The sequence below is a fragment of the Pyrus communis genome, chromosome 6 (assembly GCF_963583255.1).
Source record: "Pyrus communis chromosome 6, drPyrComm1.1, whole genome shotgun sequence".
Lineage (NCBI taxonomy): Eukaryota > Viridiplantae > Streptophyta > Magnoliopsida > Rosales > Rosaceae > Pyrus > Pyrus communis.
Genome location: NC_084808.1, coordinates 24,559,904 through 24,580,852, shown reverse-complemented (window position 1 = coordinate 24,580,852; position 20,949 = coordinate 24,559,904). Strand labels below are relative to the sequence as shown.

The following is a 20,949-nucleotide window of genomic DNA, read 5'->3' as shown; positions in this document are numbered from 1 at the left end:
CATTAAAATTATATCAAGAGAAGATATCGTGTTTGTTTTGGGCTTATGGTCACCTAATCACCACGGTTTCCAACGAATCCCAAATTGTAGGTTGTAGAGTTGGGTTTCAAGTGTGATTTCCATTGGGTTTGGATCCACTTTTCAAATAGATTTTGTGGTCAAAGCTTGTATTTTTAAGAGGTAAGTTCAAGGGTTCGTCCATCGGATCACGTGATTGTGCAGCTACACGCATAAAAAGGATCTAGCATGTTGTTTTCTCTCTAGACCCTGTCCATGATACCACTTGATTTTCCGGTTGGATTTAAGTGTTGGTGACAAGAAGTTTGCATTGAATCTTGTACAATCTCAACGGCATGTTTACTTGCATGATTTGAGCATCCCTATTGAAAGGAGAACTTTTGACATAGTGCAAAAAAGAGAATGATTCACCCAAACTATACTTATTTTAACACCAGACAATCCACAAAGACTATTATTTTGCCAAATGTTGTTCCAGAGAAGACGCACTGTGACGAAATTCTTTTAGGAAACGAAAGGAAGGTTTCTGGTTTCTGGACAAAGTTTGATGCTCATACGGTCAAATTAGGTGTAATTTTGAAATCAAGATCCCAAAGCTGGAAGCTGCCCTTGACGAAATCGTAGTATCCGCCTTTCAGACTCAGAGTCTTGTTCACCAGCGCTTCTCTCACAAATGGATATGTCAATAAATTTGCCAATGACACATTCACAGACTCCTGCATTGTGATCACAAACTTTTAGAACACAAGATGGTCGAACTTGGAAGAATCTGAATTAATTTGTTAGTCCAATCGTTATAATAATATGTTATGTTTAGAAAAAAAAATACTAACTAATATTCAATCATCATGTGTATACAATTATGTGTTTATCTTCTCCCATCACATAGTTAGTGTGATGAGAGAGATAGATATATGATTGTATACAACTGGTGATATGCATAGGAGATTTTCAACCATGTTATACAACACATGGCCAAATAACGACTTTAAACAAACAATCACCGTTGGCTTTCATTTTAACTTTTAGGAAGCATTAAGACCATGATCTTCTCTAAGAAGAGCTATGATTTCCCGTTTTTACTTTAATTTAGGCAACGAAAAGTTACCTTCTCCAAGTTGGTGCACTGCTCTGTGAAACTTAAACCGCTGCATGCTGCTTTGATCTTGGCCTTTGCCGGTGCGCAGATTTTCACCCAGCTCTCTATGAAGTCACTGAAAATTCAACACGCAAATGGAACACTGTTAATGCATGATAGAATCATTTTAACTAAGTTAACTGGATGAGAAAGTACTGGTTTCAGAATGGCATTGTTAAAAAGTAATAAAACTGTAAAAGCCGATTGCCTTGTGTAGTTGTGTCAGCATATGCATATGATTAAAGGAATGAATATAAAAAAGAGTAGTAAAATTTTGAGCTGCACGGACAGTACTGAAAGTTACAAAGAATTTCAAAGATGAATTGAAAAAAAAAGCAAAGAATCTGAAGCTGTCATAAGCACTTTAATTGTCCTTCTACTTGTAGCTTTATCCAACTTTGTGGATGCCACCAAAAACAATGGTACCACAGTCTCTGTAGAATAAAGTCCTTCATATTCGTTTCCTATTGAGTAGGACATGACACAAAACAAATATTATACCAAATAGCAAATAGCAGCAACACCACATGGGAATTGGGAAGGAGAAGCCAACAATTTTGGAGTTCAAAAGCCAAAACTGTTGAAAAAAAAAGGTGGTCTTTCTGCATATATCCTTGATTATTCTTAATTAAAATATTTGTACTTAAATTATTGTACTTAGAGGAACTATTCAACTTTTGAACCAAATTAAATCAGAAAGATGCAAAGTGTGTTGCTATGATAAACGAAGGCTTACCTAGCAGTGGATCCATCATCAGGGATAGACATGAGCCCCTTTATACCTCCACAGCAGCTGTGTCCAATCACCAAAATATTTTCCACCTGAGGACATGCACTTTCTCTTCGTTTAGTACAAGCGAAATTTCTATTTAAGCTAGATTAAGAAAATAAAAAATGATTTAAACGTGATATACAACAGAATGAAAATAATACTTTGTCCAAGAGAGCAAAATACCACTTACAAAACGGACTCTCCTTCGATTAAGTTTTTAACCACATTTCCAAAAAGGGTTTAATAATTAATATCCATTCAGCTTCTAAATCTACAAACGTTTGAAGCTTTTTCATTCTGCCCCTTTTATATTGGAGGGGAAACATGATAAGGTGTGCAAGGAAAGGAACAAAGCCAATGACTAGGTCACCATTATTGATTGAATCACAGAACAAAATAGAAAAAGTAGAATATGAAAATAGTGGTTCCGGACTTCCAGTCAGTGTAAAAGCAAAGTTGACTATGGAAAGAAGTGGTCGTTTTATATTCACCTTCAGATGCAATACCGCATATTCAATGGCTGCCCCCACTCCCGAGTACTTTGTCTGCACCACCAGGTACCAACCCCGTTAGGTCAATCACAATACACGCATAAAATAATAAGATGCCAGCAAATTCAGCAAAACATAACTAATGGTTGACGGACCATGTTGCATTTTATATAGTTTTGAAGCAGATTTCATCATTCATTTGGGTTGAGTCAATCACAAATCAATGCGCGATTGTCGCACAGGGTAAGAACTATTAATTACACTTAATTGTTCATGTCGTGTATACTTCATTTCTTATATGTAAAAAATCATTTCTATTGATAAATAAATAAATAACATTTTTGATGTGTGTTCAAGTACTTTCTATTTTATTTTTTGTTTTGTGGTAAGTTATAAAAAAAAAAAAAAAAAAATGCTAGCGTTGAAGTGAGAGATTAGTAAAAAACTGGGTTTTGGTAGGCGAACCAGGTCAAATGGAGGAACCATGTTGGCGATGTTTCGGACCACAAAGGCCTCCCCTGGTTGGAAATTGAGGATGTGCGATGGGCAAACTCGAGAGTCCGAGCATGCAAATACCATGAACTGCATTTTCACCATACAACCTAATTATTTAGCTCAATAATTTAAGAGATTTATTTGAGATATAATTAATTATATATATGTATTGTATATGATTAAATTATAGCTCAATCGACCAGTTCATCACTTACCTTGGGGCTTTGGCCTGTGGCCAGTTTGCTGTACAGATCAACATCTTTCCTGAAGAGAACAGCAAAGTTCAGGTCCCTCTCAACCAGGGATTAAAGAACAAGGGTATTTTGGTAAATTCGATGTGGATAAAGAAGGAAAGAGGGGAATTTGGCCAACATTCGAAGAACATTACTTACTCGAATTTCTCCTTCTTGAATTGGATGAACCCGGTTTTGATCCTCTGGACGGGGTCGCTCGAACCGGCCGAAGCCAGCTCAGCCGTTATCTCCCTGATCTTGGCGGCGGCGACGCCCTCGAGGTCCGCTTTTTCACTGTCAGCAGGGTTAGGGAAATACAAAGAGTGTAACTATCAAAAGCCGTCAGATAACACCAATGGCAAAAAAAGGGGACCCACGGGGTGACAGAGGGGCTGATCCAACGCCACTCCGAATGGGCCCCACGTGGCGGCAACGACGAGCGCCTGATAGGCTGAAACGGAAACGCGTCCGAGACGGATATGTGACGGAAACGGAAACAACCAAAATGACAGAGAAGGACAGCTACGTTAATGATAATTACACAAAATGACATTACAGATCGTGTAACTTGATCGTTCGGTGTTTGTACGGACGAGGAGGAAGTACCTTAGGAGCTTGGAAAGTCCGGCAATGGCATCCTCGTACGAGTCCTTCGTCATGTCTTCCTTCTGTAAATTCCCCAAAAAAATCCAACCAATCAAAAAACAAAGGCAGTTTCACAATTCTGAAGAGAAAGTTATTGAATTAAAACCATGCGGATTCGAAATTATTAAAAAAAAAAAAAAAAAAAAAAAAAAGCCGGTTTATTTCTTCAATGAATGGAAGAATTAACATCTCGGAATTTGCATGATTTTGATCGATGTACGAGGAATCGATTAAGGAGGAGGAGAAGGGCATGCACGGACCTGCGAATCTGGCGTTTGGGAAAATTGAGAGATTTGAATTTTGAGCTAAGGAGCTAAGATTTGAGGAGGAGGAGGAGGAAAGGGAGGAGGGAGGGAGGAGTGTCTGTCAGTCACCAGAAGTTGGGCGCTACTCACGTAAGTTATGCTGGATTGGTATTTATAAAATTAATGGTGACGTTTGGCAAAATTTAATACCCTCTAAAGTTTTGACTTATATGGAAATTCATGTAATTTTATTAATAATGTTAGGATTGAGAGGGCGCGCCCCCCCCCGGGGGGAGTGGTGTTATGCAGGAGAGATTTTTCATTGTAAGAAACATAAGCTGATACGTCATATGGTATTATACAAGTAAAATAATTTTTTAAATATTCCTCAACTTATATGATAACGTGCGTAATATACGTATGTATTTGTGTTTTGAGCAACTAAAAACTCTCCCATTACGTAGAAGATTAGAAAATGGAGAGTAAAATGTGGGGGGAAGGCAATGTCAAGCGTTACTTTTGTACTTAGGTAGGTAATGATGCCGTGTGGTTGGGTGTAGATTTGGTGCATGGTAAAGAGGCTGATAAGAAAACACAAAGGGAAATACAACGCGCGTTCTTAGTGGAAAGGAGGAAGCGAGGTTTGTGCGGTATAACAAATCAACTAAAGACTACAAGTAGGTAGGCGCCACGTGGTGGGTAGAGGCAATCGTTTATGGATAATACTCTGTCTAATAATATTCTAACACATATTTATTATTTAAAAAATAATGAATATGTAATTAATTTTGTTAGTTATTATCTTCTTCTTTCATCGTCTTCCTGAAGAAAGACATTTTCGGTTTTGATTAGGAGTGGTCGCCATCTATGCAGAGTGGTCGCATTTCTCATGCACCCTTTCCAAAAAGCAGAAGGGCATTTGCAACTTGGTCTTTTTATATTATCCAAAGTCTTCGTCGAGTGTGATGGCTTTGGTCACGCAATTTATTTTTTCCATTTAATTAATAATTTATAAGAAAAATTAATGAAAATGATTTAAAAATTTTGAGTTTTAACGATAAAGATAAAATAAAAAAGGTGTTATTGGCATTCTAAAAATCTTATTCACACTCCTCATAAATGTATTTTTCTTTCCAAATATAGAAAGTTTGAAGTATAGAATGATATTTTTGAAATGCCAATAACATTTTCTTAAAATAAAGGGTAAAGTGAATAATAACAGAATTAACTTTTTAATGTAAAAAAATAATTTTTCGTTAAAATAAACATAAATATGAATTTTTCGTTAAAATTTCTTAATTTCTAGAAGAATGAGAACTTGTGATATACACACACATATATATATAGAGGCGGTCCACATGGTCCACTAACAACCTTCAGGCTTCATCACAAGTTTTCATTCCCCTAGAAATTATTAATTAAATGGAGAAAAAATAAATTGCGTGACCAAAGCCATCACACTCGACGAAGACTTTGGAGAATATATATATATATATATATATATATATTGAGAAATGTTACTAGTATTTCAAAATTTTCATTATACTTTTTATAAGTGTATTTTTTTTTATAAATATAAAAAATTTGAAATGTAGAATGAGAATTTTAAAGTGCCAATAACAATTCCTTATATATATATATATATATATATATATATATATATTCATATACAAGAACTTCATCAGGCAGATGTTTTAATATATCATTCTTATGTCATCTATATTATTGACACAATGCAAATAGGATGTTGATATGAGATGCATGTTAATTGGAATCGATAATATTTGATATATTGTTATAGTAAGTTTATAATATGCCTATCAATATGTTTTTGAGTATGCCGGTCCGTAAGCAGTGGATCATAACTATTTTTACACAAAAAAACAAAAAAAAAAAAAAAAAAAAAAAAAAAAAAAAGACAATACGAGAGAATTATATTATGAGCATGTTTAGTTAAAAGAAATGGTTAAAGTACGTAAATTAGGTGCTTAAAAACTAGGAGAAACAAGGAAAGAGAATCAGAGAACTAGTCCTCCTTTGCCGATCTAACTCATGAGTTTTACGATAGAAAACTAGATTTTAATCCTTAAATAAGATCAAGTTTAAAAAAATATCTTATATAAGATTAAAAATTGATTTTAGTCCCTAGACTCTATTTAATATCAGCATATTAAATGTCTAAATTAAATTTTATGAAAATATGATAAATTTTAATTCTCATTATGGTAAGTATCGTATACAAAAAATATTTTCGTAAAGATTCGGTACACATTTGTTGCATATTTTCTTATGTGCCACTTGTGACATCCCGTCCCGAAAATATCAAAACGTACATGTGAAATGACACTTTTACCCCTAGTTCGTTTTCGTTACATTATTGGTTGTTTTGGGTTGTGTTGGCATGTGTTGGGCCACACACACACCCTCTCATTCTCCCTGTCTCTCTCCCGTGCTCCCATTTCTTCCCTTTTCCTCTGAAACTGTACGGACACACACACAACCACACCAAATCTCAACAGATCGAAGGAACAAATTACATCTTTGAACTCGTGAGGCTCGTGCGAGTGCAACCATACTATTTTCAGGTGAGAATCCTAACGTTTTCACGTCGATTCGAGAAGCTCCGATTTGAGTACTATTCATGCAAACGTATTTTAGTAAGTTTTTGGGATTTTGAAGCTCGTAGGTAGCTTGGTGGTGTCCCAAGGAGTCTCGGAGTGCTTCGTTGGAAGAGTTTGGACGTCGGGATCGTCGTGTTCAAAGTTGGCCGGATTTTGGTTTGTGTGGACATGTATGATCTTGTGGTTTTTAGCCCTTAAAACTTGTATGGACGTGTTCTACTAGTCTAGGGCTTCATTTTGGTTCAAGAATCACGAAAAATGGTTGAAAAACGAGTGAGAAAACACGGTTTGAAGTTTTTCCAGTTTTCCTGCGCCGGCGACGGCGCCGGAGTCTCGCCGGAGAAGGTGACGGAATATTCCTGACGCCGTTAACGGAATCTGTCAAAACTGACGGAATATTCCTAATGGCGTCAGTTGACGCCGTCAGCGTGCCAGGCACGTGCCTGCGCGTGGCCGGCGCGTGTGGCCGTGCCTTGGCCGGCGCGTGGGGGCGCGTGCGGCGGTGGAAAATTTTTCTAAAAATATGGTTGTGTTCCTGAGGTTGTGTAGAGCACGTTGGTATATTCAATTGTCCATTTTGAGCAATGTATGAGAAGTTATTACGAGAAGTTGGTTATGTACTCTAAAATTAACGTTTTCATAGTTATTTCGCATATAGGTGATACATACCCCGAGGACGAGCGTGGTCACTCGAGGCAGGGGGGTTACGACCCTTCCACATACCAGTGAGTGGGCTTTTGGTTTTCTGTATATACTTATATACATTTATATTCCCAAAAATTGTTTAAAAATGGTTATTTGTTTTATGCCATGCATATTATTATTATTGATTATGCACCATTAGCCGCATTATTAGATGCATACATATACATATGCATATTGGGTGCTGTGAACGCACAGGTAAGTGCCAGGTAAGTGTTATTCATGTTTATAATTCAGTAGTGGTTTGAGATGCTTAGAGAGCTCATAACCTGCACCCCCGGTGTTAGTGCTCCCGCCCAGAGTAGGGCACAGTCCTTCATGTGATGTTCACCTCCCGCACCACACGCTCAGCTTGGATCCAAGTTAGGTGCACAGTCCTGCCATACAGACCACTTTAGGTGGTTCCGACTCGTAGGTGACCCGCGATTATTCACACAGCCTTCACGTGATCGTAGCACTAGAGCGTATATATGTATTACACTCAGGCCTGTCGTACAGACCACTTTAGGTGGTTCCGACTCGTGGGCAGGTTCAGTTATTAAGTTGAGATTTGAGCTCTATATGCAGCCGTATAGGTCACGTTAAGTGACTCCGGCTGCCAGATTATTTGTTATCATTATGAGATACACCTGAGCACTTGCATTTCATTATGAGACTTTGACATGGCATATTCTTGAGCATGATTGGCATACCCTTGAGCATGACTGGCATATCTATACATACGTATATATGTTATTTTCTGGGAAGTATACAGGTTTTACGGCAAGGGGTTAGAAAGTATTTATAAATGGTTTTAGAAAAGCTTTGTTTTTGCTCACTCACGCTTTTGTTTTGCGTCCCTCCAGGTTCTAATTGCTTAGCAGTTTCGGTGGTTTTCCCAGAGGACTTTTCCGACATTCTGACAGACGCTCACCAGCGTAGGGTCACCTTCGGGTGTACTATTGTCGTATCTTTTATTTGGACTGCTGTAGACTTGCTCTAAATTTGTGTTTCACTTACGCTAGCACTTGTCTTTGATACTTTGTATGCTAGTTTTTAATTATTCGTACTTTTTATATTACTATTCTATTAGCTTCCGCACGTGCACATGGCTACGTCACATCCGTGTGATGGCCAGCACGCCCTGATCTCGGTCGGGGTGTGTCACCACTAATTCATTACAATATATTTAAGCATGAACATTTCGGTGCACTAGGTTAATATAATATGTTTAAGTACAAATATTTCGGTACACTAGTTTTTATAATATATTTAGGTATCGATATTTTGGTACACTAGTTTAGTATTATATATTTAGGTACGGAATTTTTCGGTACACTTATGTTTTTGCATATTTTCTTATGTGCTACTAATTCACTACAATATTTTTAGGTACGGACATTTTGGTGCACTAATTTAGTAAAATATATTATGATACGAACGTCTAGGTACACTAATTAGAGGAAGTAAAATAAATACAATGAATTAAAATGTGTATAATAATAAATAATTTTAATTTTAATGTAATGACATTAAATAAGATATCTATTAAATATTAAAAACAAAAATATAATATAAATTTGAATTAAGTACATATTAGAGGACTAAAATAATATCTAATTTAATACCAAATTTTTATTAAATTTTAATTTTCTTCAAGGATTAAAGTTAAAGCTTAGCACCAAACAAAAGCTTACTAATATATATTGATTGGATAAGGATGAATGGGGATAGCTTGTCCATCCCCGGCGTTGGATATAACCGGGCCAGAAACAAGGAACCCTAAGCAGTGTCAGACTATTAGTATAATATATACTATATTTTTATTTTGTTTTTGAAATATAATGAGAGAGGAAGAGAGTGATAGAGAATATGGGAGTGTGAAGTTTTTTTATTTTTTTATTAATTTTAATTTAGAGATATGTTAGGATTATATGTAGGTGATACTTTGAAAAAAAACAACAAAATTTGATTGTGTAAAATTACATTTATGCTTCATATTTCTTATTCATATTTTGTTTTAATTAGAGGGTTAAACTGAGGGTTTTGGTTGACAATGAGTGTTTTATTAATTAGTAAAGATGCATGATTTCATACCAACAAGATCCTCTCCAGATTATTTTGGTGAGTATCCTGAGGATCCGTGAATCTTGTCCGTTCATCGTACACTGTGCGATTAGTTTTTGTTAAATATTTTTTGTGTTTAATTTTAAATAAAAATATTTAAAATAATTTCTGATCATATGATATACAATAAACGAATATAATTAACGAATTCCTGAAATCCTCGTAAAGAGGATCCAGGAATCCAAATTCGATTTCATGCACGCAAATTGCAAAAGCTAAATTAATCTATGAAATTATGGGATTTCGTGAATTAATAATATATAATTAGCAGTAGCCAAGTGAACCCCAAAGGAAGCTTCGATCTTCATGCAGATTGTTGAGAGATGTGTCGACCTTGTACTCGACGTAAAAAGATGATGTCGCCAATGTCTCGCTATAATTTAATATGATTTTATATTTTTGTCTTTAATTAGATCAGTTTTGGTACTTGCTCAGCGCAAAACTTTACAGTTTACAGTTACTATGCATAGTAGTGTATGTCTCGTGGAATATTGATATCTAGTAGTGCGTTATTCATGTTGTATTAAAAATTTCCATCTAGTGTCGCGTTAATATTAAGAAATTAACATTCAATATGTCAAATTATGATTTTAGTCTTTGTAATTTTAAATCACAAGTTAATCAACTTACTCTAGTAATTGTTCAAGTTTACTAATTGTTTGGTTTTATCAAGTTTTTGACATGAAAAGCTCATGATTGATGGCCGCAAGGTGCAATTTTCTAGACTTGATCACTCATGATTGACATGCTCGTTCGGTTGAAAAAATAGTTGATTCAAGTCATTGAGTCGCAACCATTTTTGAGCTTTTTGTTGTAGCTTACTTTAGCGAGTAAGTCTTCAATAGTTTGGACCACTGGAGTGTCCTATTTTATATCAATTAGATTGACATGTAAAAAAAATTATTATTTATTTAATTTAACCATAATCTTTTATTTTTCATACTACTGAGTATATAGTCGAAACTATTGAAGAAAAATTATAGTTAAGGGAACATGACTTGACACAAGCCCCAGTTTTTTTTAACATAAGCGATATGGACAGCTATTGAAATAGTTGAAGGGCAATACCATTTAATTATCATTACTAAGGTATTCAAAGTCAGTAAGCTTTGAAATTGTTGGTTGTTATTTTTAATTTTTTTTTAACAAACGATATTATTTACATTAAAGAGATGTAGAGATAATATCATTTATTAATAAACATGATCAAATGGTTACAATTCAAAAAAAATTCAAAACCCAGTTAATTATTTATATTCACGGTTCGATTCGGTTCTAAGCAGTTATGCTAACATAAGAACCGGAACCAAAACCGATATGAATAGTTTGGTCCTGTTCTTGAACCTTTTGTTGACTTTTTTTGGTCAACGCAGTTTTTTTACGTTTTATTTTATTGTGATTCGATTTAGTTTCGCAGTTCCACGTTTTATATGCCCACCCCTAGATTCGAACTTAAAACCTCTCACTTACAAGTGAAGAAGAATAAGTGATGATGGAGTGTGTTTAACCCTAAAGAATATCACTAAACCATAGTACTAAGTGGTGACTGTCATTAATATTACAAATAATAACCGGACTGCTATTGAATTCATAAATTTTATAGTTCTTCGGAGTATAAGACTTTTGAATTCATTTAGTCTTCTTCAATCAACGAATGAAATTAAGTTTTCAAGTCAGAGATCGTACCGTGACCTTCGTTGATGTGCAACATAAGAAGCATTTTCTAAGCGTTCCAGCCATTACCTTTTCCCTTCCTTCTAAACCTAGTCAAGCAGCCTTACGAAAATTACTCTCACAAATTGCTAGAATAAAGGCATAGTGATGCGTTTGGTGACTTGTGCCCTGTTGATGCTCACGCATATCAACGGTTCACAGTTACTCACACAATGCGGCAATTGAGCCTACCATAGTACCATTGATCATTGGAAAAAGCTAAAGAGAGGTTACCTAGTAAGCCAGAAGCCTAGAACAGATTGGACTCCTCGGTCTTCTTCTGCAGTTGACAGAATTACCAGATGGGGGCCGCACGGCACATAAAGAGGAGAAGAGAGAGAAGTGGGGAAGCCGTCAGCCGCCACTGAACAAAAGTCAAGCGGCCATTGCCGTCGAACAATTTGCTATTTCCTGTACTTGTTTTGGAGACAAAAAAACATTCCTCTAACTTGTATATATGCATATTGTGCGCACCATATTTTTATTCCCAAAATACCCCAACGGATAAAGGAAGGCTAGTAGCCTCCCATCTCCGTGGAATGAGGATCTCATATTAGGTATGTTACTCCATCACCCTTATCTACCAGTCCCCTCCTGGTATTGAAAGAGATGTTTCCCATCTCCTCCTCCCAATTCACCAAAACAACAGCAATATGAGGGTACAATTTGCGGACTGTTACCGCTTGTCGAGTAATTGTTTTGGTTTATCTACAATACCTTCATGTAGAGTAGTTGTTGCACATAAATATAACAGATATTTTGCATTTAGGGGGAGGCGAAAATCATAATCTAGTCGTATGAGGACTGTAAAATGCGTCATCTACTAACTTGGTATCAAACTCAATACAACTATAACAAGTTCTCAATCATCATTTACGTGAGTCGAATTTGAAAATATTAATAGATTGTAGTACAAGTTAGTTATATTATATTGAAAAATATTCGAAGTGAGAATTGTTGTCGTCCATCCACATTAAAACATGTGGAATGTTAACAACGCTCAAGACGGTGTACAATAAAGTTCCTCTGTAATCCGAACGGCAAGTCGATTAGCAAAAGGGAGGGAAACTTTTGGAGCCGTACAGAAAAAAAGATGCGGGATGACCTTGCGTGCGGTGCTGTGGTGTATCAGCTCCACTTTGGGAGAAGGGTGGGTGATCGTGTGGTGTGTTCATCTATTTACAAAGAGGACCCAATTCAGCCGAAAGCTTGACATATGAAAAGCATTGAACTGTTGAACTGTGAAGGGATGCGAAGCTGAAAACTTGCATAAGTTAGTCTCTTTGCTATATACTTGACAGGTATGAAAAATCGCTTACAAAGCTGAGTCCTTTTTGTTTGTTTTTCCTTCACAATTTGTGGGCAATCAATAATTTCTGGATTTAATGGTGATATAGACGCCATTTTTCACGAAGGTTACCGATTCCATTCCGAATGCCTTGGCTTTTGGCTGCTTTGGTGCCTCTGGTATTGTTCGAAATTTCGAGTTAGAGTGGTATGATGGCATTGTTCTGTACTGCATTCTAGTCAGTAAAAGTTAATGGATGAGTAGGATACTTACCATGTCCTGTGGTGAAGATTGTTTATATCAATTGGTAATATTTTTCTGTGTAAGCATTAAACTATTTGGTGACTTGGAATTTTCTCTTTACTTGTAATTGGAAAAAAAAAGGTGTCTTATAAATGTGGTAATTTGGATTCACAGAAGGATGACTGAGGTTAAGTGTGAATTTATAACTCGGCATTTGAGTCAATTAGTAATTACTCAAGGCAACAAAGAAATTATTGGTCATAAGACAAACGGAAATGAGATTCCTCTCTTTTGATACTGTATGTACCTTGAACTGGGTGATATCGTAGACCTGAGGTGCCCGGAATGATGGTTGCATCACGAGGAACAGTTTTCAAATTGTGTTAGGATCTAAACTTTTATTATCAAACGTCTGAAAGTTTATTTGGACTGCTGAGAATCATTTGTTATAATGATTTGGTGTTTTTTTAGGGAAATCGTCTTACTTCCTCAAATTTTTATAGCATCAAATTGGTTTCAATCATAGCGACTGCAGTTTCTCACTTGGGTTAGAAAGCTATGGCAGAAATATATCAACTTCGATTTGGCAAAAGTTTACATCTTTACGGATATTTTGTTTGTTTAGGATTATCATATCAACTTCGATTTTTGTGTACAGCTCCAGGGGCATCGATGGGAGAAATCCTAGGTTGCCATCTTTGTGTTCAGTGGAATCTGGCAGTAGTTGCTTCGCATGTAATTTCCTGGTCCAAACTTTTTCAAGACAACTAGTGAATATCAGAATATCACGGTTCATTCTTTTACTCAGTGCTCTCCTTCTCCTGTAATCTCTTGCATAGAAAATGTGCCTCAAAGTTCTAATCTATCACAAATTACGGACGCAAATACAGAACATGGTCAATCAGTCTTCTAATAAATCAGCATCATCTGGGGTGCTGCAAATGCTTGCTTTTCGTTTTGCAGTTTTACGTGTTTCTTGCAAACTCGGGACTTATTTTCTCTGCAGCATTGATATTAATTGTTATACTTATTTTTTCAGTCAGCTCGTTTCATGGAATATTTCCTTCATCATTCTAAAGACAACACAGAGAAGGGTTTAGAAACCTGCAGGATTCTTGGCGCCTTTCTTGTAAGATTCACACTCTGCATTGGTTCTAAAAGCATTTTTCTTATTGCATAAGAAACTGTCTTCAGATTTCCAGACAGTTTCTTCCGTCTCCGAATCTTGTTTAGTGAAACCCAATCTCTCTCAGTTTCTCACCATTTGCAATCTCGAAATCAGTACGGGTGTGATTACTCTAGTCTTTTAGTCCATATGTACACATTCAATATGTTATAAACGATCATGAAGCTTTTGCCATACAAAACGAACAGTCACTTTTTCCGGTTGGATGGATCCATGTAGGTCATAATTATCTATTCTTCTGCTGCTTGCTTCCTCCTGTATCACTCTACACTTGACAGATTCTTGTTCACTTTGTTAACCATTTGTTTTCAGACACATCTTTCTCAAAGTTGTTTCATATCATCAGTGGATCGGCACACTCATTATTCATATCAGGAACGGGCACAGCCTCCCTTCTTGAGCTGCAAAATTTAATAGAGTCTCAGAATTTTAATTGGATTTCAAAGTTAAGCATACATAGGTTAGAAGAACCTAAAAATTTGATGCAGTAACATTATGAACTTCATACCATTTCCCATGTTGGCTTGTTCCGAAATACTCAGTTGCCTTCTTCGGTGTGGTTTTGTCTGCTTCGATTAGGAACTATGGGCAGCATTTTTATCTGGTTCCCCCGGTATGCTGTCATCTGCGAAGTCCTTTAACTTTTCTCTTTCCAACTTTTATCTTCAGGTTATGATACCTGAGGCTTTTGCCATTGTCATGGCTCCAACTGATACCTCAAGGTATGCAGCAACACTAAACACAAAGTTCAGTCGTTATGCTTTAAACAAAATTTGGCAATTTCATCGTCGTAGTGTTAGATTCAAAAGTCTTAAATGCTCAAACTCCTTCCATCTATATTTCGGCTCACAAGCCTTAGATGCTTTCTTCCATTCCCTTGGTCTTGTCCTTGCCTTTGTTCTTGTAGCATCTTCGATCTTCGACAACAATTGTAGCACCCTTGGTTGTGGTCATTAGTCTTTGCTATGCACGGCCATGCCGCTCTGATGTTCTGACACTGACATAACAATTTCGGTCAGTTGGTGCAAAAGGGAATGAAGGGGAGAATGCTGTAATTTGGTAGCGTATCTTCTCCGTTCACCACTTTCCCCTTGAAATTTTGACCAGTACGCCGAGCCGTCGCGTTGGTAGCGAAATAAGAATTCTATTGCGGAACTAATTACGTATGCCAGTTGGGTACGCAACTGCATTGCACGACACTTTTTCAGAAAGAGAACAACGCTCCAGTTAAAACACACTGCTACGCTGTGATGTATAAGTAATTTCAGCCATTCGAGGCCGTTTAACTCCCAAAAATGCATTTTGAATTTTGTAATAAAAATCGGACTTTCGTTTCACGTCCTATTATTGGACTCTTGAGTCTTTCAAGGCCAAGTTTATCTCTGTATAAGCGTTGGCTCCCAATGTGAACTTAAGTTTCAATCAATAATCAAACAAAACCTTTGAGATTTTTCTCTAAAATTTAGGTGGACTCCAGAACTTTTTCTTCAAGGACTAACAATTGTAATATTTGTTAACTTCGTAATCAATCTCTCTCATCACATGATAATGAATCTTGTATCGTATGCATTCCTAATCAAAGAAAAGGAAGCTTTCAAATGCAGTAATTTATAAAATTATTGCTTGTCAGACACACGACTGTATACAACGAGAGAGATTCAAGAATCTATCATATCACTTTTAATGCTCAATAAATAGCATTTTGAAGTTTTAAGTAACCCTGCCGGGTTGGATGCGGGAGTTTTAACTATGCTAGGTTCAAATACAATCATGGTGCCGGCTGCGATAGTTGGTGGTGGTCCACGCTGCTTTATTATAGAGCCGTCCACACACACAGGGTGTGTCTCCGGTCTTGCTGGAGAAAAGCATAATCTAGTTAAGCAGTGACAACACATTGTTGGATTAGAACGTCACAATAATAGTGCAAACACATTGCTTTTTTGAGTTTAGACCACTTCTAGTCTTATTTTTTCTTAACCGCTCTGTTTACTTTTAATTAAATCAACTATTGTTTGATTTATTTAACTCCTTACCAACTAATCATGTTTGATTATTATTATTATTTTCTTTTGGTCAATGTTTAAATATTAGAATTTATGTTCTTAATCTTTGGTTTTACTCAAATTCTATGTAAGGGCTTACATCAAAAGCTTCGCGCCTTAGTGGATCACATCATTTACCAAGTTATGCAAATTTCTAGCAAAGTCCCCGTACTTTTTGCTTTTTTTCGATTTGAGACAAATGGACACGTTTTAAAAAGTTAAGAAAGCTCAAAATCAAATTAAAAGTTGTGGTGCAAATCAAGATGATAAAGTTAAGTAGGCATTGTTACTTTTTTAACTTTTTGCTTTGTTTCGATTTAAGACAAATGGACACGTTTTAAAAAGTTAAGAAAGCTCAAAATCAAATTAAAAGTTGTGGTGCAAATCAAGACGATTAAGTTCAGTACGCGTTGTTACTTTTCTCTATATATTGAACAAAATCAAACGATTAGAATTTTTCTTTCATTCTTAAACATTTAAACAAAATAAAAATAAGAATAAGTTAATGATTTCATTATTATTCTTGTACATTTGGGGGAAAAAAATATTCTCATTTAAATGCTTATATATAATTGTGGTTTCCTTATAATATCAACAAGCCTGAAATGGAATAGTCCATTTTTCCTAATACAAAGACCATTCTCTCCGTCGCCAATAATTTACAGAAATAAATTAAACAATTAAAAAACCCTAAAAAAAGTAAACAAAAATAAATAATTAATTAATTAAATGACCGCTGAGCCCCTTAAAACGGATGGACGTTTTTGCTCAATCCGTTCACATTTGTGAAGAACCCAACCACCGGCCGATACGGCAAGTACGACCGCCGTTTGTCCCCCTCCTTCTTCTCTCTGTTCTTCACGTAATGCTTCTCGTGCGCAGACGACACCGTTTCGACTTTCTTAGCCTTCCCTTTTAACTTCTCCACCGTCTTTTGAATCTTACCGCTGCTCTTCTCATCCGCCGCCGATTCATGGCTCGGCTTGGGGCTCGCCACGGACTTAGGTTTAAGGAAAACAAATGCGTCATTTCCGTCGCTGTTGCACCGGAGCTTCAAGTCCCTGACTCTCCACAGCTTTGACGACCCCGTGGAATTGCTCTTGTTCCGGAGCTCCACCGCCGCCTCCACCGGCTTTCCGGACCACTCACAGTACGTTCCTTCCGGGACTGCTTCGAGCTCGTCCGACTCGGACGCCGACGACGACGGCGTGTCCCGTTCCTCGAAGAAGAGCTTCATCAATGGCGACCGCAGAGACGAGGACGAAGCCGCTCCGGCTCTTGAAGCATCGCCGTCGTCAGCGTCGGCGAAGAGGAGATCTCGGTTGAAAATCGGATATACCGGCCGGAAGTGGCCGTTCTGGAATATATCCTCCGCGCAAATCGGCGACCCGTCGGCGTTCGTGGGGGCGAAAGAGAAATCGTCGTCGTTTTCGCTCTCGCATTCGCCGCCACCGTCCACGATTTGAGCTTCTTTATCTTCCATTCCTGGCTTCTCAGCGTCCACGAATTCGAATTCGCCACCGGAACCGGCGATTTGAAGCTTGGAGCTGAAATTCGCAGAGAGCTGCGCGTACTCGACTTCGAAATCGTTCATGGAAGCGTGGGATTCGAAGCTCGGCGACACGGGAAACACGGAAACCGCTTGCATTTTCAGTTTTGTTGGATCGAGAAGTTGGGGTTGGGGTTTTTGAGGTTGAGAGAGAGAGGGGCAGTGGGTGTAATTAACAAAGTCCTAAAGATTTGGTTAATTAATGGTGGAAGGGAAATGAGGTGGGGTGGCTTTTATATAGGAGCCGGGGCAATATTGGTGGGTGGACCCACCAAATATGGGTAGGTTTATAGGTCGCTGGGAGGCTTCGGATTCACACGGGACACGTGTTCATACCACGCGGATGATGTTGGAGGCAGCCATTTGTGAATTTGGTGGAATCTAGGGAAAAGGATAGTAAGTACTGTTGTAAGTTTCAAGCAAAATAACTAGTATTTATTTTCTTTGTTTGATAGTTACAGTATTTCAAAAATATTAGCAGAGAAATTAACATTAATTTGTAACGTATTTGAGATTATCGTAGCGTTATTCTTTTTGGAAAAGGATTTTTACTAGATATTTTGATTAGATACTATTTATATTTAATTTTAAATTTAAAATAATTTCTGATCGCATGACTTACGATAAACGATCACGATCTTCTTGGGATCCCAAATCCTTTTCCTTTCATTTTGTTGGGGATGGGGTTGACTTCCGTGGGGAGGAAGATCGAAAAGACAAAGAGGTGGATGCTGGGGTGGGCTGTAGAGGATTGGATATTAAAAGAGTTGGGTGGGGGAGCAGGAGGAAGGGACACGTCATGGGTGAAGTAATGAATGCTAATGTGATTGGGGCTGTGACTTGCTTGGCAATTCAGGGATCCGACCTTGATCTCCTTACCAAACAACAACAAAATAATACTCTTTTTTGCTTTTTCGGCTTTTGATTTTTTGAGTAATTGAGAAAAAGAAATATATATTTGGTACGATTCGTTGATGCAGCTGGAACTTGGGCAGAAAGTTTTCTGGGGAATGAAAAGTTGAAAAGTTCAAATTTGTGAGATGGTTGAAAAAACCGAAAAGTAAAAGCGGGTTTATGAATCTGCCAAAATCTGACCTAATATTTTCCATCGATCTTCAACATGAATACATAATTAACAACTGTGTTAACTTAATTAAGTAAGTGACTCAGTGGTGTAAACGTAAATTCCGTCTTTAAAAGGAGGTTTCGGATTTGAGACTCAAAACTGATGAGTTTGTTACAAAATACCTGCACCATTTCACCTACATTCTCATTTGCTTCAACATATTGAGTACCGGTTACACCACTAACATGGTGTATCGGTATTCCATATTTGTTTTCTTTTTTCCTTTATTAAAATCTAGCTCTTATACAATTAAAAAAAAAAATGTACTCTGAATATTTTACAATGCACCATAGTTTATGTGTTCGCATTGACAATGAGATAGTGACATGTGCATTTACATTTATATTGGTTGGGTACGTGTATGAATACATGGTGGTCACCTAAATAATAAGCATGGTTTATAGATATGTATTGCAATAAATGATACATATATAAATAATGGAGGCGAATTTGTGGCACTATTTTTTTTAAAGAATTTTTACACACATTTTATTTGGGGTCCACTTCGTAATATATTTTAACAACCCAAACTGTCTATCTTTAGGTATTCCCTAAAAAATCATGTCTACCAAAATCACCCAAATTTAAAACCATATGATCACTAGATTAACGGTTTAGGGTTTGTTTGGGAAACCATATTCGTTCATATATAAATAATGGAGGCGAATCTATGGCACTACTTTTTTAAAACAACTTTTACACACATTTTGTTTGGAGCCCACTTCATAATATATTTCAACAATCCAAACTGTCTATCTTTTAGATATTTCCTAAAAAATCATATCTACCAAGATTACCAAAATTTGAAACCATTTGACCACTAAATTAAGGGTTTAGGGTTTCTTTGTGAAACCGTATTCGTTCATTTTCTTCATTAGAGATAAAAGTCTAAATGGTTTTGGATTTGTCTAGTTTTTTGTAAGGATGATTTATGAATGATGTTCTAAAAGAGACGGTTTGATATCGTTAAAATACATTACTGTCTGGACCCCACAATAACTTGTGTAAAAAATTAAATAATAAGTAGTGCTACGGATTTGAACCCACGGAGAATAATTCAACTTTTATTTCAATTTTTACATCATGGCAGTGGTTCTTAATTACATGAGTCCGAATCAATACATATATTTGGATTATAAGAAGGGGGGAGGTGGTAATGAACGTACGTCATGCATGAATGATCAATTTCTTGATTCTACGCTACCCTCACTTTCTTCTGGAATTTCAGTCCTCATCATATAAAAATGAAGGGGTCACGACTTACCATCTCTACCACGTGCACTAGTACAAAAATATGTTTGCGCGACGACAACTTGCGCGACGTAGCAAATTTCGTCACGCAAAGTATGTTTGCGCGACGATAAATAGAAAACGTCGCGCAAACTGTGTTTGCGCAACGATACTTTGCGCGACGAATCCTGGCGTCGCGCAAAGATATTTTGCGCGACGAAGGTACACCTACGTCGCGCAAAACAGCTTTGCGCGACGCCAGGATTCGTCGCGCAAAGTTTTGGCGCCAAACCAAGATACATTTCCACTTTTTCCTAACTTTGCGCGATGCAGGTGCACAATCGTCACGCAAAGCTGTTTTGCGCGACTTATATCTGCGTCGCGCCAAGTTGTCTTTTTTTTTTTTTTTTTTTTTTTTGCCCCTTTTGCTTTTCTTTTGGGGTTCTTGCATTGCCTTTTTCTTTTGTGAATCCACTTGTGTAAATATTTTAAATTAATGATCGAATTAATTCATTGTATTCATACAGGGTTAAGGAGTATAGCTGTAAAAAATCATCAAAATCGGAGTTAAAATAACTGTTAAATCGTGATTTTTCGTTTATCGCCGTAAAAAAGATTTGTCCCGTTACATAATCTCTGAATGTTTGTTTTTTGCGATTTTTGGTGTATACGTCGCGCAAAGTTTTTTTTTTTTTTTTTTTGCTTTTCTTTTGTGGTTCTTGCATTGTCTTTTTCTTTTGTTGTATCCACTTGTGTAAATGTTTTAAATTGACGATCGAATTAGTTCATTATATTCATATAAGGTTAAGGAGTGTAGCTATACAAAATCATCAAAATCAGAGTTAAAATAACCGTTAAATCGTGATTTTTCATTTATCGCCGTCGAAAAGGTTTGTCCCGTTACTTGATATCTGAATGTTTGTTTTTTGTGATTTTTGGCGTATGCGATCTCGAAGCATATACAAACAAGTTTGACGGTTGGATCGTTGAAATTAGTTTCATACAATGCGGTATCCCATCAAAACAATAGATTCACTAACACTTGGAGTTTATTTATACTTTCATTAAGAATAACATAAGATTTTGTGATATCCATTGGTGTAAAT

At 36.8% G+C, this 20,949-nt stretch overlaps 2 protein-coding genes across 3 annotated transcripts; both read right to left on the bottom strand.

Annotated features, from left to right (window-relative positions):
• Positions 1 to 308: 308 nt before the first annotated feature.
• Positions 309 to 4,222, bottom strand: LOC137737030 (carbonic anhydrase 2-like). 2 transcript variants are annotated; one of them, XM_068476376.1, is made up of 9 exons: positions 4,013 to 4,222; positions 3,754 to 3,815; positions 3,307 to 3,441; positions 3,130 to 3,178; positions 2,885 to 3,001; positions 2,420 to 2,473; positions 1,893 to 1,978; positions 1,127 to 1,232; positions 309 to 734 (listed from the first exon to the last, which is right to left on the bottom strand). In XM_068476376.1, the coding sequence occupies exons 2-9, from the start codon at positions 3,804 to 3,806 to the stop codon at positions 570 to 572; spliced, it is 765 nt and encodes a 254-aa protein (XP_068332477.1). In that variant the 5' UTR covers positions 3,807 to 3,815; positions 4,013 to 4,222; the 3' UTR covers positions 309 to 569. The 2 variants fall into 2 exon arrangements, with proteins under 2 accessions (XP_068332477.1, XP_068332476.1); XM_068476375.1 differs by having other exon boundaries at positions 4,053 to 4,210.
• A 12,461-nt stretch (positions 4,223 to 16,683) lies between these two features.
• LOC137736292 (uncharacterized) lies at positions 16,684 to 17,586 on the bottom strand. Its single transcript, XM_068475586.1, has one exon. The coding sequence runs from the start codon at positions 17,584 to 17,586 to the stop codon at positions 16,684 to 16,686; it is 903 nt and encodes a 300-aa protein (XP_068331687.1).
• Positions 17,587 to 20,949: the final 3,363 nt, after the last annotated feature.

What these genes read in the sequence shown, in the direction of transcription:
- LOC137737030 (XM_068476376.1), bottom strand. Translation starts at nt 3,806, where the DNA reads ATGACGAAGGACTCGTACGAGGATGCCATTGCCGGACTTTCCAAGCTC. An exon ending in ATGCGGTATTGCATCTGAAG is followed by an intron (nt 1,979 to 2,419) that starts GTGAATATAAAA and finishes GCATGTCCTCAG; the next exon opens with GTGGAAAATATTTTGGTGAT. An exon ending in AGTGCACCAACTTGGAGAAG is followed by an intron (nt 735 to 1,126) that starts GTAACTTTTCGT and finishes ATCACAATGCAG; the next exon opens with GAGTCTGTGAATGTGTCATT.
- LOC137736292 (XM_068475586.1), bottom strand. Translation starts at nt 17,586, where the DNA reads ATGCAAGCGGTTTCCGTGTTTCCCGTGTCGCCGAGCTTCGAATCCCAC.